The following is a 16,885-nucleotide window of genomic DNA, read 5'->3' as shown; positions in this document are numbered from 1 at the left end:
TTAGTACCTCCGTGAATTCTTTTTGAAATCCCTGGTCTAGTATGTATATGCATGACTGGGACATTGTGCTGTACACCAGAAATCGACACATTGGAACCGATGGTACTTCAGTTAGAAAAAAACAAAACAAAACAAAACCTGTTCTACTTTGGCTATCATGAAAGGGAAATCAGACCAGAAGGAACGGGATGGGTCCCCACAAGGGCCGGTGGCGCAGAGGGGCAGGGTGCCCCTGGTGGTCAGACTCGGTCATGCAGACTGAGCCTTTCCACTGAGAGACCCTTCAGAGCCACAAATTAGGAATGGCTCCTTCAGTTTTCACTGCTTTCCTGAGCAGCCAGTACCTTTACTCACAGGTACTGCTTAATGAGCGGAAACTTTTTAAAAATAATTTTTCTGCTTCATGAATTATGTTTGGATCAGATAATCAGGGTGGTCTTTGGAAATAGATAGGAGGCCTGTGGTGGGACCATGGTATTGTCCCACTCTTAAGAGTTCAATGCAGCAGCCCTGAGCGATGATAAGACCCTTAACATCTGGTGGGAAAACCTTCTCCCCCTAAGTTTGGACATGCATATGTAGCTACAACTTTGAAGAAAGAAGGAGAAAAATTCTGGGAGGATTTCCAACTATAACAACTCTTAGCAATGGTATGAGAAACAGGCTGGGGCAAGATAAAGATTTAGCTTTGTCCAAGTCTTAGAAGCAACAACAGGATGAGATTTTTTTTAAAAAAAAAAACAAAACCCTATATTTTCATACAAAAAAAAAAAAAGGTTTCTCAAAGAAATTGAAAATAGCCTGGAAGTAAAGAAGCTAATTGTGGAAGGGGCTCTGACCATTTCTCTCCTCTTGTTCCAGATGACAGTCATGTCCCTTTCCAGGGACCTCAAGGACGACTTTCACAGCGACACAGTGCTCTCCATCTTAAATGAGCAGCGCATTCGGGGCATTTTATGTGATGTCACTATCATTGTGGAAGACACCAAATTTAAAGCCCACAGCAATGTCCTGGCTGCTTCAAGCCTTTATTTCAAAAATATCTTTTGGAGCCATACAATCTGTATTTCCAGCCACGTTCTGGAGCTGGATGATCTCAAAGCTGAAGTGTTTACAGAAATCCTTAATTATATCTACAGCTCCACAGTCGTCGTCAAGAGACAGGAAACAGTCACTGACCTTGCAGCTGCAGGAAAAAAGCTGGGAATATCCTTCTTGGAAGATCTTACAGATCGCAACTTCTCAAATTCCCCAGGTCCCTATGTCTTCTGCATTACTGAAAAAGGAGTGGTTAAAGAAGAAAAAAATGAAAAAAGGCATGAAGAGCCAGCCATCACAAATGGGCCAAGGATCACAAATGCCTTTTCCATCATTGAGACAGAAAATAGTAATAACATGTTTTCTCCACTGGACTTGAGGGCAAGTTTCAAAAAGGTCTCCGACTCCATGAGAACCACGAGCCTTTGCCTGGAGAGGACTGATGTCTGCCACGAGGTGGAGCCTGTCCGCACCCTCGCCGAGCACTCATACGCCGTGTCCTCCGTGGCCGAGGCTTACAGAAGTCAGCCTGGACGTGAACACGACAGCAGTTCGCCTGGGAAAACGGCTAAAGAAAATTGCGAGGCCCCTGCAGCAAAACCGAAAACATGCCGAAAGCCAAAGACCCTCCCTGTACCCCAGGATTCAGACTCAGCTCCCGAAAATATACCACCCCTTCCAGCAGCCAGCTCGGAGGGGAATCAAGAAGGAAGTCCTCAGCCCGCTGCAAGTCTTTCCCGTTCAAAATCTCCCAGCACCAGCGAAGGAGATGTCCGTTTTCCCAGGGAAGAGGAAAATAAATCCTCTGACGTCCCCGGGCCGCCGGCCGCGGAGGTTCCGCCTCTCGTTTACAATTGTAGCTGTTGTTCCAAATCTTTTGACAGTAGCACTTTGCTCAGCGCCCACATGCAGCTTCACAAGCCGACCCAGGAGCCCTTAGTGTGCAAGTACTGCAACAAACAGTTCAGCACCCTCAACAGACTGGACCGGCACGAGCAGATCTGCATGCGGTCCAGCCATATGCCCGTTCCTGGAGGGAATCCGCGCTTTTTAGAAAACTACCCCACCATTGGGCAGAACGGAAGTTCCTTCACAGGTCCAGAACCTTTATTGTCTGAAAACAGGATTGGTGAATTTTCCAGTGCCGGGAGCACCTTGCCAGAAACAGACCACATGGTTAAATTTGTTAACGGGCAGATGCTGTACAGCTGTGTTGTATGCAAACGTAGCTATGTGACTTTATCCAGCCTCCGCAGACATGCGAATGTTCACTCATGGAGAAGAACGTATCCTTGCCATTACTGCAACAAAGTATTTGCATTGGCCGAGTACAGGACAAGACACGAGATTTGGCACACAGGAGAGAGGCGCTATCAGTGCATTTTCTGCCTTGAAACTTTCATGACCTACTATATACTGAAAAACCACCAGAAGTCTTTCCATGCCATCGATCACAGACTTTCCATCAGTAAAAAAACAGCAAACGGCGGCTTGAAGCCTAGTGTCTATCCGTATAAACTTTATAGGCTCCTGCCAATGAAATGCAAGAGGGCTCCTTACAAGAGCTACCGACATTCTTCCTATGAAAACACGCAAGAAAACAGTCAGATGAATGAATCTGCCCCTGGTCCCTATGTTATTCAGAATCCACACGGCTCTGAATTACCTGCTCTGAATTTCCAAGACAGTGTAAACACCTTGACCAACAGTCCAGCCATCCCTTTGGAAACACCAGCACATCAGGATGCAGTTCCCACTCCCGCCAGTGTGCGGAACGCAGAGGGTACCAAATGGAGAGAGCGGGGGAAGCTGAAAGTCGATGCGGATGGTAACTTTTATTCAACAGAGGTGTCAGTTTCTTCCACTGAGAACGCCGTCAGTTCTGATGGCCCGGCAGGGGAGGCCCCCATTTTGTCGGTGAGTAACGGCAGTGAGAACTCCACCTCTGTGATCAGCTACAGTGGCTCGGCCCCCTCGGTCATTGTGCACAGCAGCCAGTTTTCCTCGGTGATAATGCACAGCAACACAGTCGCTGCCACCACCGGCCACCTCCCCAGGGCCCCTCCAGACCCGGCTGTGAGTCAGACCCCAAAAGACGACAGCAGACCCGAGCCAGACAGAGTGGGGAGGGTCATCAGCAGACCCAAGAGTATGAAGGAGAAAAAGAAAACCATACTGTGTAACAGGGGAGAAACACCAGAGGAGTCCAAATACGTGGCTGATCCTGGAGGGTCCTTGAGCAAAACCACAAGCATCATTAAAGAATCCAGTAAGATTGAAACTTACATCGCAAAGCCTGCTCTCCCCGGAACCTCCACCAACAGCAACGTCGCGCCCCTCTGCCAAATAACGGTGAAAATTGGGAATGAGGCCATTGTGAAGAGGCACATCCTAGGATCAAAATTGTTCTATAAGAGAGGGAGGAGACCCAAGTACCAAACGCAGGAGGAGACTCTGCCACAAGAGAGTGACCAGGAGACCAACGGAGATAGCCCGCTCGGGCTCTGCCAGTCCGAGTGTGTGGAGATGAGCGAGATGTTCGACGACGCCAGTGACCAGGACTCCACGGACAAACCGTGGCGCCCTTACTACAACTACAAACCCAAAAAGAAGTCCAGGCAGTTGAGAAAAATGAGGAAAGCCAACTGGAGGAAGGAGCATGAGCACCGGAGCCCGAGCGGTAAGTGCAAATACCCGGCGGAACTGGACTGCGCTGTGGGGAGGGCCCCCCAGGAGAAGGCCCTCGAGGAGGAAGAAAATAAAGAGATGCCCAAGTTGCAGTGCGAACTCTGCGACGGGGACAAAGCCTCGGGGGCCGGGAACCAAGGCAGGCCCCACCGGCATCTCACGGCCAGGCCTTACACGTGCGAGCTCTGCGCCAAGCCGTTCCAGAGCCCCTCCACCCTCAAGATGCACATGAGGTGTCACACGGGCGAGAAGCCCTATGAGTGCAAGACGTGTGGGCGGTGCTTCTCCGTGCAAGGCAACTTGCAGAAACACGAGCGCATCCACCTGGGCGTGAAGGAGTTCATCTGTCAGTACTGCAATAAGGCCTTCACGCTGAACGAGACCCTCAAAATCCACGAAAGGATCCACACTGGCGAAAAGCGCTACCACTGTCAGATCTGCTTTCAGAGTTTTTTGTATCTCTCCACGAAACGGAATCACGAGCAGAGGCATATTCGGGAGCACAATGGGAAGGGCTATGCCTGCTTCCAGTGTCCCAAGATTTGCAAGACAGCTGCTGCCCTGGGGATGCACCAGAAGAAACACTCATTCAAAAGCCCAAGTCAGCAGGAGAAAACAGAAGGCGACACGGGCCACGAAAACTCAATGGAGAATCCACATTTCGTTGATTCAGAAGACAGTGACCAAAAGGATAATGTACAAACTGTTGTTGACAATGTCCTTTGAATGGCGACACTTAGAAAAATCTTCAAAAACCTAACTTGGAAGTTGGTGGGTTTGGGTTTTTTTGTTTGTTTTTTTAGTTAGCTGTTATCTTTGTTTTTGTTTAGTTTTGTTCACATAACAGTCATGAAGGAATGGAATGTAACAAAATCTCATTTGCGAAAATTCCAGAAAAAGGATCCTAATATCTACTTTGGGTTTTAGCATTAACTTCATGCAAAGTGCACAAAAACAAAATACCGGAATCTTCCAATATCCCAAGTATCTTGTGAAAGTCTATGAAGTTCTCAGCTGTGGTATTTCTACCAGCGGGGACAGAAAAGGGTTTAATTTTAGCCTAATTTAAAACTTTCTTGTAAGTGCTTATAAGAGCTGGCTGCTGAACTGTCTTTAGTCACTGGAGAAAATAAGGGTTAGAGATTGTGAAAATGTCATCTTCATAAATATGTTAGAAGGTAAGTGAGCTATGACAGTTATTACCCCCATCCAGCTTCTGCACTATTAAAAAATCGTTTAAATTAATGGATACATATGAAATACTTAATAGTATAGCTGAAAATATGTGTGAAATGAGTAACCGAAGTAGGACATTCATACATTATCTAGAAATACTTTTCTGCAACACAAGCCTTGTAAAATACATATATAAGTCACTGTAACTTCTAACTGTCCAGGTCCCCTGTAGAGAATTAGAAGGATGAGCAATAGATCCACAAATAATGAGGACTGATGTAAAATTCAGTAGCAAGCATTTCGAGTATGACTTCAGAGCATGTGTGTGCTGCGGAATGCTGTTCTTTTGACATTATGGACGAGCTGTTACTGGAACTGGTCTACTCAAGTCCCAGAAAACATGGGTCATGCCTTATCTGTGGGGGAGAGCCTTCCCAGAATTTACCTGCGGTTACGCGTGCTGTGCTATAAATTATTTTTAGGGGCCTCACTTCAGAAAATGAAGAAAGGTCGAATTCTTCTGAAACTCCCTGCAGTCTTCCATTCATCACATCTCCATGGAGGTGGAGGTCTTTCCAGACAGACTTAACCAGGCTCAAGGGTTCAAGTAAAACTGGACACCTCCCATTCCACTGAAGGAGTGTCCAGGAAATGTAGCGCAAGGCATGCATACAGTGGTGAATTCCCAGGCACGTGGAAGCGACAGCCTGCTCCCTACAAATGTCAGCCTTCTTGGAGATTATGCAGCAGGAGTATATACTAGTAAAAAAAAAAAAAAAAAGGACAACAGAAACACACACCCCTACCCCACCCATTAATGACTTAAATGATGACCTTCCTTGCCTCAAACAGAGCTTTGTCCTTGGCGGGGGTGGGGGAATAGAACATGGAGTGACAAGTTTCCATCACTTCCCTGTGTGACTCAGAAATATATCCACAAGCCAGATGCCTTGGCTTCATGTTTGTAGTCACCTAGCCCCCTTGCTGAAAACCCACTTCTGTTTTTTTTTTTTTTTAATGCTCTTTTATGCTAATCCACACTGTCAACACTACCCTCAAAATCTAATTACCCTATAGGATATTCCATCATGTGGACTAGGTTCCTGGGAAGCTGGAATTCATAATTCTTACTCTTTAAACTGCCAGAATAGAAGGGGGAGAGAAAGCATTCTTACCCCTTTGATCACCAGTATGAACAGAATCTGGAACCCGGTTCAAGGATGACCTGCAGCCATTCACGTTCATGGGATTTAATAGATGGAAACCCAAGGTTGCCAGGTTACCATTGTGAAGAAGTAGCTCAAAGGACTCCAGTTTCTTTCTTCAAGTGTTGTGATGTCTCCATGAAGAAGACCTAATATGGATTGGGGTGGGCAAGAAAGCATTTAAACACCCAGAAAAGGACATGATCAAAGCTGACATTTTTATACTGTTGTACTTTGCTGTTAAGTAACCCCAACATTGTATCTGCATTTACCTTTTGTTCAGCTACTTTCACTTACAAACAGTATTATATAATACAGGAAAATGCAAATGAATTCAACTTTATTTTATATGTTGTATATATGTACACCTGCACTCTTCATTTGGGTTTTGTTAAACAGATAGTTGCAAAGGGCTTATGAAAATCATTTTTGAATTGATAATTAGAAAACTGAATAAGCAATCCTGTGATCTACTAATTTGTTTTATCTCAATTAGGATTATGAGTCAAGGAGAATGACTGTGTATTTGAGTCATTTTGATTTGAGGTAACTCCAAATGTAAAATTATTACATGTAGTGATGTCTCCCAGCCCTTACATGTGGGTATTTTTTAAGTGGACTTGTATGCTGATAATTCTAGACCAAAGTAAATATGGCAGAATATTTATACATGAAAAAATAATTTTGCAAATATTTTCTATAATTGTATTATTCGTTTCAAATGTTGATAGCTTGTGTTAGTTTCAGGGAGGGGTGTATATTTTGATAAAAAATACTTGACTTTGTAATTCTGTATATTCTATACAATTTATAGCAGAGACATTTTAAGACAGCCTTGTCACTTTTTTTGTTCATTGTGAAAATTTTATTATAAGTGATGTTTATGCATTGAGTACATAACGACCAACTAGAATTAAAGTAAGTGTTAACAGTGAACATACTGTATGCTGTACAAGATATAATGTAATTTGCTGTTTTAGCATCTGTATTTTGGTTAGAAGATATTATTAAATGCAGATGTTAAGGGTTGGAAAAGTCTAATTTTATTTTTAGAACTAATGAATATAAATGTGTTTTTGCTCGATTAAAATAGCTTATTCCTATGTTGTCTCTTTTTAAACGTTTTGATGTTAATTTCTTTTGTGCAGCCAAGCAGCTATGTCACCTGCGTGAGTCACAGCATTGCTTCACATACGATTCATTCAGTATATTTCTGTTTCCTTACTTGTTTACATTTCCTGGTACCTGCTTACATGCTTAGGACTCAAATGGAATATGACATTAAAAAAAAAGCAGAATAAAAGAGATGGACGTCTTGTTATCATTTAGTACTTTGGATAGGCCTGATCTCATGATAAATCAGTGTTGGAAGCATTCTGCTCTGCCCACCCACAGGAAGCATCACATTTGTTGACTGCGTGGTATTTGGCCACGTTCTTTACATGGGCTCTTTTGTTCAGTCCTTTCCCAACGATCTTAGGAAGTAGCTTTCACTGTCCACGTTGTATAGTGATTTTGAGAAGCTCCCACATCCAGACAGAGCCAGGATCCCAACCCAAGGCTGCCTGACTCCAAAGCTCATATTTTTGTTCCTTCTCAACACCTTAGAGAAAAATGCTTAATGGAAACTGAGCAGAGAGTGAGGGAAAGAGATTGGACAAAGCAGGGCAGCTGGTGATGGGAGCTGCCACGATGCTGGCTGGAAGGAGGCCGTGTTAGACTCAGCTTCCCCGGACGCCACGCTGATTTACTTACTGAGGCCTCAATACTTTGGGCCTTTGGTTTTTCTTCTATTCAGGGATATTGCCTTATGAAATCAGCTTTTAAGACTTTGTACACTTTTTTTTAGACTATGGAGTGAAATTATAATTTAATGCCATTATAAACTAGCCATTTTTCACACGAAGAGAAAGTCTGTTCCATCGTCGCAGACTGTACTCCTAACCTTAGCTAATTGTCTGCAAGTGCATGCAGTTAGTTACAATGGGTAACGTGGAAGGGCTCAGGCAGCACAATCCGTCACCAACACAGGGAGAAGAACTCACATTTCCAGTCCTAATGACTGGCCGATAGCAATGATTTTGTATTTGAAGGGCGGTCCAGACCCATTCTCCAAAACTTCTGTAATTACTATCTGCTCAGATGAATTTAATTCTCTATCAAAACAACAGAATTAGTATCAAAAGGATTTGTAACAGTTGAGAAACTAACTGGATTAAAAGTGTAAAAACCAAATCCTGCAAAGCAGTTCCACATTCTTTAATGACATCAGATCGTTCCATTCCCCCGCTCTCCTTCCTCATGATTTGGTTCCACTCTGGTCTCCATCAGTTCCTCTTTGCAGAGGCAATGTTTCTTCCATTTCAAGTTCCTCCAGATCTGAGAACCATTCACCTCCCCACCAACCCCCACCCTGGCCATCTATTAATCTCCCTTCTGTGGACAGCAGTCCCCTTTGCCCCCTCCTCCCAGTTTGCACCCTTCAACCCTGATTCTTTAAGCAAGATGATCAGTGAGTGGGCGAGTTGGCTTGGTGTGCAACTTTTAAAACTAAACACTCCGAATTTAGAGAACTACTGGAAGAACTGATCATAACAGAAGTGTGATTACGTATATATTAATTCATTCTTGACGTAAGATACCAAGTAATTCTATTCTGAATATTTTACTAAGTCTAGAACATCTTTTCCAGTCATTTTTAATGTGATGACTTCTGTGTAATTATAGGAGTACTTTATTCCTGTTTTTAAAAACTTTGGAATACAGAAATTTAAGAGGTGTAACAATGCTAAGTGACGGAGAATTTTAATTCAGTTACTCGGAATATGCTTAATCTTGAGTGCTGGGTATTTTTATAATGATATAGGTGGTAGCCTGTGACTTCAAGGTACCTGAATTCAGGGAAGGAGGCAATGGATAATTATAAAACAAGCCCTAAGCTCCTCGGGGCTCAGAACCAAACCAGAGAAAACTGGCAGTGAGCTGGGGCTGACAGAGTCTGCGCTTCCCAGTGAGGGCAGGTCCAGGTAGCAGTGATTAAAGGAGCCACGAGTGAGTGTAGATTGTCCCACAAGCCTGGGGTTCGGGGTGGTGAGTCAGGAGAAGCCTGCTAAGGACACATCAGCAGGGCCTCGTGGCCCTTGCCGAAGAGTCTGTACTTCTCTCCCAAGAGCAGAAGGGCAATGGGGGTTGGCAGGGAGACCGTGAGGGGCTGAGTACTAGCAGACGAGGTCAGAGAGATGTACTGCAGGTCCAAGCAAGACGAGAAGCCATTGCAGGGCTTAAGCAGAGAGGGAACCATCTCATGTGTTTAAAGGATCATTGTCACTGCAGAGTAGTGAAGAAACCACATGTCAGGGCAAGGGTGGAGGTGGAGACATCAGATGTGAGGCTGTGGCAGAACAAGTGAGAGACGACAGGGGCTTGGCCAAGAGTGGGAGTAACGAAAACAGGAAGAATAGGTCATGTTCTGGATAGGTATTTTTTAATCTTTTAATTAGAAGTTTTTCAAACATGCAAAAGTAGAATAGTACGGTGGACGCCAGTGTACCCATCATCCAACGTCAGCAATCAACAATTCATAGCCAATTTTTTTAGACTGAAGTACAGTCAGTTACAATGTGTCAATTTCTGGTGTACAGCACAATGTCCCTGTCATGCACATAGCCAATGTTATTTTATTTATAGACTCACCTGCTCTAACGGGGACCATAAAAAACTAATTACAACTTCAGTGAATGCTGTGAAGAAGAGCCACGTGATGCCGTGAGGACATCTAATGGGGGCACCTAACCAAGTCTGGCAGTTAAGGGAAGTCATCCTTGAGAAGTAACTTCTGAGCTGCGAGCTGAGAGGTGAATGAGAGTTGAAAGGGGGGAGAGTTTCCAGGTGGAGGGAATAGCATGTACAAAAGTCAGCTTCTAAAGAGAACACAGCGCTCTGGACCAGTGGTGGCCAGAGTGCAAGAGAGATGGGTCTGAGATGGGGGACCGGAGCCATGCCACGCAGGCCTCCCACGTCACGCAAAGGATTTGGATCTTATTCTAAGAGCAACAGGAAGCCACTGAATTGTTTAAAGCAGGTTGGGACAAGAAGGTAGTTCAGTCAGTCTTGCCTTGTGAAAAAGTCACTGTTGCTGAAATGTAGAGAATGAATTGGAGGACAGTAAGAGCAAGAGGGAGAGCAGGTAGGAAGCCATCACTGTGGTCCAGGCTGGAGGTGACGGTGGCGTGGATTACGTATAGAAGGTGAAGACAGAGAGGGGAGGATTTGAGAGCTGTTGAGGAGACAAAACCAGCAGGACTTGATGTTGGATTGATACGGGAAGTGAGGACTGGGAAGGTGTCAAGGATAACCTTTTGGTTTCAGAATTGTTGGAACTGTGGGAAAGTAAGATATCCTCTATGAAGCTTGTACAGACAAGGAAGACAAAATCCTGGAAAACACCAATATTTGAAAGATGAGTTAAATAAAAGTATACAGGAGTCTGAGGCAGAGACAGGGCCAGAGAAGTAAGAGGAAAATTGGGGGAGTGGCATCTAGGAAGCCAGAGATGAGGAACCTCTAAGAAAGGAGAGAATGATCAGTCATGTCGATTGAAGATAAAGCCAAGTAAGGAAAGGCTGGGAAGGGCCCTTTTGGACTCAGCAACTGGAAGGAGCCTGGCAGTGCGCACTGGTAAATGGTTAACCCCAGCTCTTTGGGGGTGGGGGCAAAAGCCTGATTTATGGTGTTTGCCAATTTCTGCAGTGTAAATACTCCCATCATGGCTGATTTTAAGCTACCAACATGATGTCACTGAATGTGGGGTTGGGAAGAGAGGCATCCAGTTGGCTCATGAGAGCTGGTTAAGAGCCTGCTGTAGTGACTCAACCAGTTTCCTGGCAGCAGGAGCTCCAGTGTGGTGGTGAGGGTGGGAACTGGGGGGAGCAGATGCATGAGTGGAGGTGGAGACAGGGAGTGAGACTCTTCTTTCAAGAAGCATAGCTCTGAAGGGGAGAAGAAGGACAGAGAGGCAGCTGTAAGTGGAACCTAAGATTTGGAGAGCAGGATTCCACCATGCTGGGTAGAACAAAGGATGAAGAGGCAAGGAAACTGAGGGTACTGGTGAGAGACTGATTATAGCCAAGAACTGGGGAGCCTGGGTTTCATTTAAGGACATACAGACCTCAGTGTCTGATAGACACTAATAGAGGGTCAGACATGAGGTGTCTCAGGAAAGCTAAAGAATCTATGTTCCTCAAAGATCTTTCACAACCATTTTCATATTCGACCCTCACAACAGTCCTGTTGTGGTGGCAGTGATGACTGTCTTTATTTGAAAGATGTGGACATGGAGGCAGAGGGAAGCCTGTGGGCTTGCCCAGGCTCAGAGAGATGGGACCAACGCTTAGCTTTTGGGTTTTTAAGAAACTGTTTTCTATGCACACTATTATATATAAAATAGATAAACAACAAGGACCTACTGTATAGTACAGGGGACTATATTCAATAGCTTGTAATAATCTCTATATAACTGATCACTTTGCTGTACACCTGAAACTAATACAACATTGTAAATCAACTATACTTCAACTAAAAAAAAAAAAAAAAAAAGTCCTTAAAAAAAAAGATACTGTTTTCGCCATCAACAACTGACCCTACATGGACTAAGGTATTTTTGGAAGACCAGAGACTGGGATGGTAAGTATTGTGCTTTCCTCGAAAAGAGTGTTTATTAGCTTGAGACTCTAAAACCCTCAGGGTCTTGGTCACTCACTTTTTCATTCAACGTGTTCTTATACGGCAGCTAGTATTGCCATGCACTGCACTAAGTCTCTAAGAAATGTTAACTCATTTAATCCTCAGATCACGTAAGTCAATGAAATTAGAACACTCCCTCACACCATACACAAAAATAAACTCAAAATGGCTTAAAGACTTAAACATAAGACAAGACACTATAAACCTCCTAGAAGAAAACATAGGCAAAATATTCTTCAACATAAATCTTAGCAATGTTTTCCCAGGGCAGTCTACCAAGGCAACAGAAATAAAAGCAACAATAAACAAATGGGACCTAATTAAACTCATAAACTTCTGCATAGCAAAGGAAACTATAAACAAAATGAAAAGACAACCTACAGAATGGGAGAAAATATTTGCAAGTGATGAGACTGACAAGGGCTTAATTTCCAGAATTTACAAACAGCTCATTCAATTCAATAACAAAACAACAACAACAACAAAAACAACCCAATCAAAGAAATGAGCAAAAGACCTAAGCAAATATTTCTCCATTATACAAATGGCCAATAGACACATGAAAAAATGTTCACTATCGCTAACTATTAGAGAAATGCAAATCAAAACTACAATGAGGTATCACCCTACGATAGTCAGAATGGCCATCATTCAAAAGTCCATAAACAAAAAATGATGGAGAGAGTGTGGAAAAAAAGGAACCCTCCTACACTGTTGATGAGAATGTAGTTTGGTGCAGCCATTATGGAAAATAATATAGAAATTCCTTAAAAAACTAAAAATAGACTTACCATATGATCCAGCAATCCCACTCCTGGGCATATACCCGGAGAGAACTCTAATTCGAAAAGATACATGCATCTTAGTTTTCATAGCAGCACTATTTACAATAACCAAGACATGGAAGCAAAATAAATGTCCATCAACAGATGACAGGATAAAGAAGCTGTGGTATATGTATACAATGAATACTACTCAACAATAAAAAATAATAAAATAATGCCATTTGCAGCAACATGGATGGACCTGGAGATACTAAGTGAAGTAAGCCAGAAAGAGAAAGAAAAATCCCATTATAATATCACTTATATGTGGAATCTTTAAAAAAAAAAAAAAGACACAAATGAACTTATTTACAAAGCAGAAACAGACTCACAGACATAGAAAACAAACTTGTGGTTACCAGGGAGGCAAGAAGGGGTGGAGGGATAAATTGGGAGTTAGGGATTTGTAGATACTAACAACTGTATATAAAATAGATAAACAGCAAGGTCCTACTGTATAGCACAGGGAACTATCTTCAATAACTTGTAATAGCCTATAATTAAGAAGAATATGAAAAAGAATATATATATATATATATATGTATAACTGAATCACTATGCAGTAAACTAGAAACTAACACAGCATTGTAAACTGAGTATACTTCAACAAATAAATAATCCTCATTTCGATCCTGTGAGACAGACCTAATTATCATCATCCCCACGGATGCTTAGTGTGGTCATCTTTTGCCACAAAACTTAGTGGCTTAACACAGCCATTATTACTATTTCACATCTTCTGTGGTTTGACTGGGGTCAGCTGAGCGGGCATCTCATGTAGTTGTAGTCAGACAGTGGTGTGGCAGAGTCATCTAAGGGCTGGACTGCACTGCATCAAGACAGTCACAGCCCAGCCCACATGCAAGAAGGTGGAGGAATGGACTCCGCTTCTCAACACGGGAGTGGCAGGCACGTACAGGGAGGAAAGGAATGGATGGCAGCCATCCTCGGAGACAAGCTACTGCAAGAGATAATTCCCAGTGGGAAAACCAAGGCACAGAGAGGTTAAGTAATTCACTCAAGGTCACACAGCTTACCAGCTGCAGAGAAACAGAGTGAACCCCAGGTAGTTGAGTTTCAGAGCCTGCTAGGAGAGGCCAAAGGGTCTGGAGCCCAAGAGCACAGCACAGGCTCTCACAGGAAAACTGCGGTGGTTACGAGCACAGTGTTACTCATAGTAGACCCAGAGAGGTCCTGGGGTTATCGGTCAGGAATGTGAGAGAGAGGGAGAAATTCTAAAAATACTATCAATGGAAAGAAATGAGTACAAACTGGGTCAAATTTCAAGGACAATCTAAACAAGGCTCTTTTTATGTTGGGGGTGAAAGTACGGTCTTGCGCAGCCCAAAGCAAATGGAAGACTTCAGAATTTTGTTTCTGTCTCTCCAATCAGGAATTGGAAAACTGTATGCGTGTGTTGTTTTTTGCTTTAAGTAACTGAAATCTGAAACTTTTAGTTATCTACTCAAAAGGGTCAGACATGGGGGCGCCTAGGGCTCGGAGCAGGGAGTTAGCATGCAGGTGGAGGGCAGCGTCAGAAAGGCTTTTCAAGCTCCTTCAGCGCCCCCTGCTGTACAACGCCATTGCCCTGAGAGTCCGGGTCTTGGCTTACTTTGTACATGTTCTGGCCCCTCCCTAGAAGGACAAGGAAATGGCACCTCTGCTTCAAAAAGCTTACTCACTTCATCTGAGCCATGCGCTGTTACCAGAGAGAAGCGGACTTGTTCCCAAGTGACCAGTTTCTCTCTCTCGAACTCTGACAACCTGAGACAGTGTATAGCTTAGGTCCTATTCATTTCTAGCTTTTCGATTTTACTGGGCTAAAAGGTCAGGCCACATACACTGTTTCAGATGTGCTGAGCTTCTGTGTAAATGCAGAGAGTGGGAAGGGCAGCGGGCCATGTCCCAGGTCTTTTCTGCTGTTTCTCCTCTGAAAGACCAACAGTAAGAATTCGGAGCCACTGTTTTCTGCCATCTCTCATCATAATGGGAAGGAGCCTCCTCCTCTGCTGTTGCTCATGCTCATATGACAACATTTCAGCCACTGGGAACTGCTCACCACTCAGCATCCTTCTCACACCAGGCAAGAGAGCCCAGCCCTGGCCTCCTCCAGAGGCTCCTCCCCCCAGGAAAAGAGTCTGCAGGGCCAACAGAGATGTGCCCCCCGGAGTCTGTGCCATCCCCCAGAGCCCACTCTGAGTATCCAGGTCCTGAGAATTCCCTATCCCCTTCCAGGGCTCACCCTGGGTTCTTTCCTGCCTGTGTCACTCCCCCAGGTCCCGTGGATGGGCAAGCGGCCACTGTTTGCAGGGGATGTGGCCAGAGTTTGGGATGTAGTTTCAGGGTCCACGTGAGGCCCCCAGCAGTGTGGGAAGGAGCAGGGGAGAGGACAGGAAGGGATGGGAGGGAGACCAGAGCCCAGCTTCCCTGTGCTGGCTCATTCCAGCCCAAATACCAAAGAACCTGGGAATTTCAGGTGCAAACCTGGCCTTCTAGGTTGTTAAGAAGGTATGTTTGTCATGGGAGAATAGAGCATTTTTCATTTAGAGCTTATCAGCCTGATTTGTAACTTTTAAATATTTTGATGCATGATATATAGGCCGCCATCTGTGTGATTGCCCCCAACCCTGCGAATATGTTGGGGTGAGGAGGGTGCTGTCACCAATCCCCAAAATACCTATGTCTGTGTGCAAGCTCCGGGCCATGGGATGCAAATGTCCATTCCCACCCCCACCCCACCCCCATCCATAGGAATAATCATTTCTCAACATCTAGGTCAAAAGCCCCTCTAAAAGGATCTTGGTTGCAGTGTTGTGTGAAACAGCCCTGCAGACCTCTGCTGGCCTCCACCTCCGTCCTACTCAGCTCTCCGGGATCACCCATTTTCAACTCTATCCCTCCTCTCAGACGACTAGCCCCTCCAGGCCGAGCCCAGAGCTGACTTATTTAGCTCTATGTCTCCAGCATCAGCACAGAGCTCCCAAACATGAGTCACCTACAAAAAGTGCCGATTCCCCATTCTAAGGTGTGCCCGGGAAGGAGGCTATTCGCAAGATGCTGGACTTTCAGTGTGAAACCAGGACAGTCTCAGGAAAACCAGGATGATTGGTCACCCTCATGGGGAAGAGGCTATTCAGAAAGAAACGGGGCATCAGCAGCCGTGACACAAGTAGAACAAAGTCGCCAATTTAAGTTTGAAACAATGAATGGGACTGCTGACTTTCCACCACCCGCCCCTGAGCCATGAGGAAACATCTAGCCAGGCTGTGCGAGTCTGGGCTAGGAGAGCTTTTGTCTTCATTCCTCAGAAGAACCTGGAAAGGTGGTGTTGTTTTCACTGTTTAATAGATGCAAAAGGCCCCACAGTCCCAAGGACTTCAAACTGAGCGATGAGAATCCACGTAGGAAATGAGAACCCAGTTGACTGGCAGCCCCTCCACCTTGGATACCGACTTGCTGATACTCAGAACCACCCCTCCCACTTCCCTGCTGCCCCAGGAACGCTGGGCCCTCACTTCTCACCATCTTTATCAGAGCACTCAATGACTTTTACCAATGAAAGGAACACGTTAGAATACGTGGCCCCAGCTGTGTGGGTGTTTATAAAGATCTGTGGTGGGGAGGGTATAGCTCAGTGGTACAGTGTGTACTTAGCATGCACAAGGTCCTGGGTTCAATCCCCGGTCCCTCCGTCAAAATAATTAATTAATTCGTTTAATTAACAAACCTAATTACCTCCCCTGCCACTTAAAAAAGATCTTTCTATTCCAGTTTCCAGGAACTCTCCTGGCTAAGGGAAACTACTGCTCTGTACTTTAGAAGTGGAAAGTAGGCGAATGCATTTGTGTGCTTATGTATTACATCCGGATTTAAAGAGCTAAAGTACACAATTAAAAATTTTTTTTCAAATAGCACAAAAGGACACACAGAGAAAAATAAATTTCCCTCTCATTCTGCCCCCAGGTTTCTCCCCAGAGGCATGTACTGTTCCAGATCTTGGCTACCTTTCGACAGATATCTTGTGTATATCCAAGCATGTATGTATGTGTACTTATGAACTTACATATTTTTATTTCCTTTTTTTTCCTTACACATTCCTCACAGCATTCAATTCTTCATTTAGTTTGTTTATTATGGAGAAAATTCCATGGTGGGGCACCTGGGTCTGTCGTCTTCTTTTAATGCCTGCATGATGCCACTCCCTGGGTGAAT

The 16,885-nt window shown here is 44.4% G+C and overlaps 1 protein-coding gene across 11 annotated transcripts in view; it reads left to right on the top strand.

The window, feature by feature from the left end:
* The window catches only part of ZBTB38 (zinc finger and BTB domain containing 38), a 113,851-nt gene extending 106,439 nt beyond the window's left edge, over nt 1-7,412 (top strand). For all 11 annotated transcript variants that reach the window (XM_010952268.3, XM_074370441.1, XM_045514710.2 and 8 more), the window contains one exon: nt 862-7,412. In XM_010952268.3, the coding sequence (XP_010950570.2) occupies nt 862-4,452 (3,591 nt within the window). In that variant the 3' untranslated portion in view covers nt 4,453-7,412. The remainder of the gene's footprint in view (nt 1-861) is intronic.
* The last annotated feature ends 9,473 nt before the right edge of the window (nt 7,413-16,885 follow it).

This window comes from Camelus bactrianus, chromosome 1 (assembly GCF_048773025.1).
Source record: "Camelus bactrianus isolate YW-2024 breed Bactrian camel chromosome 1, ASM4877302v1, whole genome shotgun sequence".
In the NCBI taxonomy this organism is placed as follows: domain Eukaryota; kingdom Metazoa; phylum Chordata; class Mammalia; order Artiodactyla; family Camelidae; genus Camelus; species Camelus bactrianus.
The sequence above is the reverse complement of the archived record's forward strand: the minus strand, read 5'-3'. Positions and strand labels throughout refer to the sequence as shown.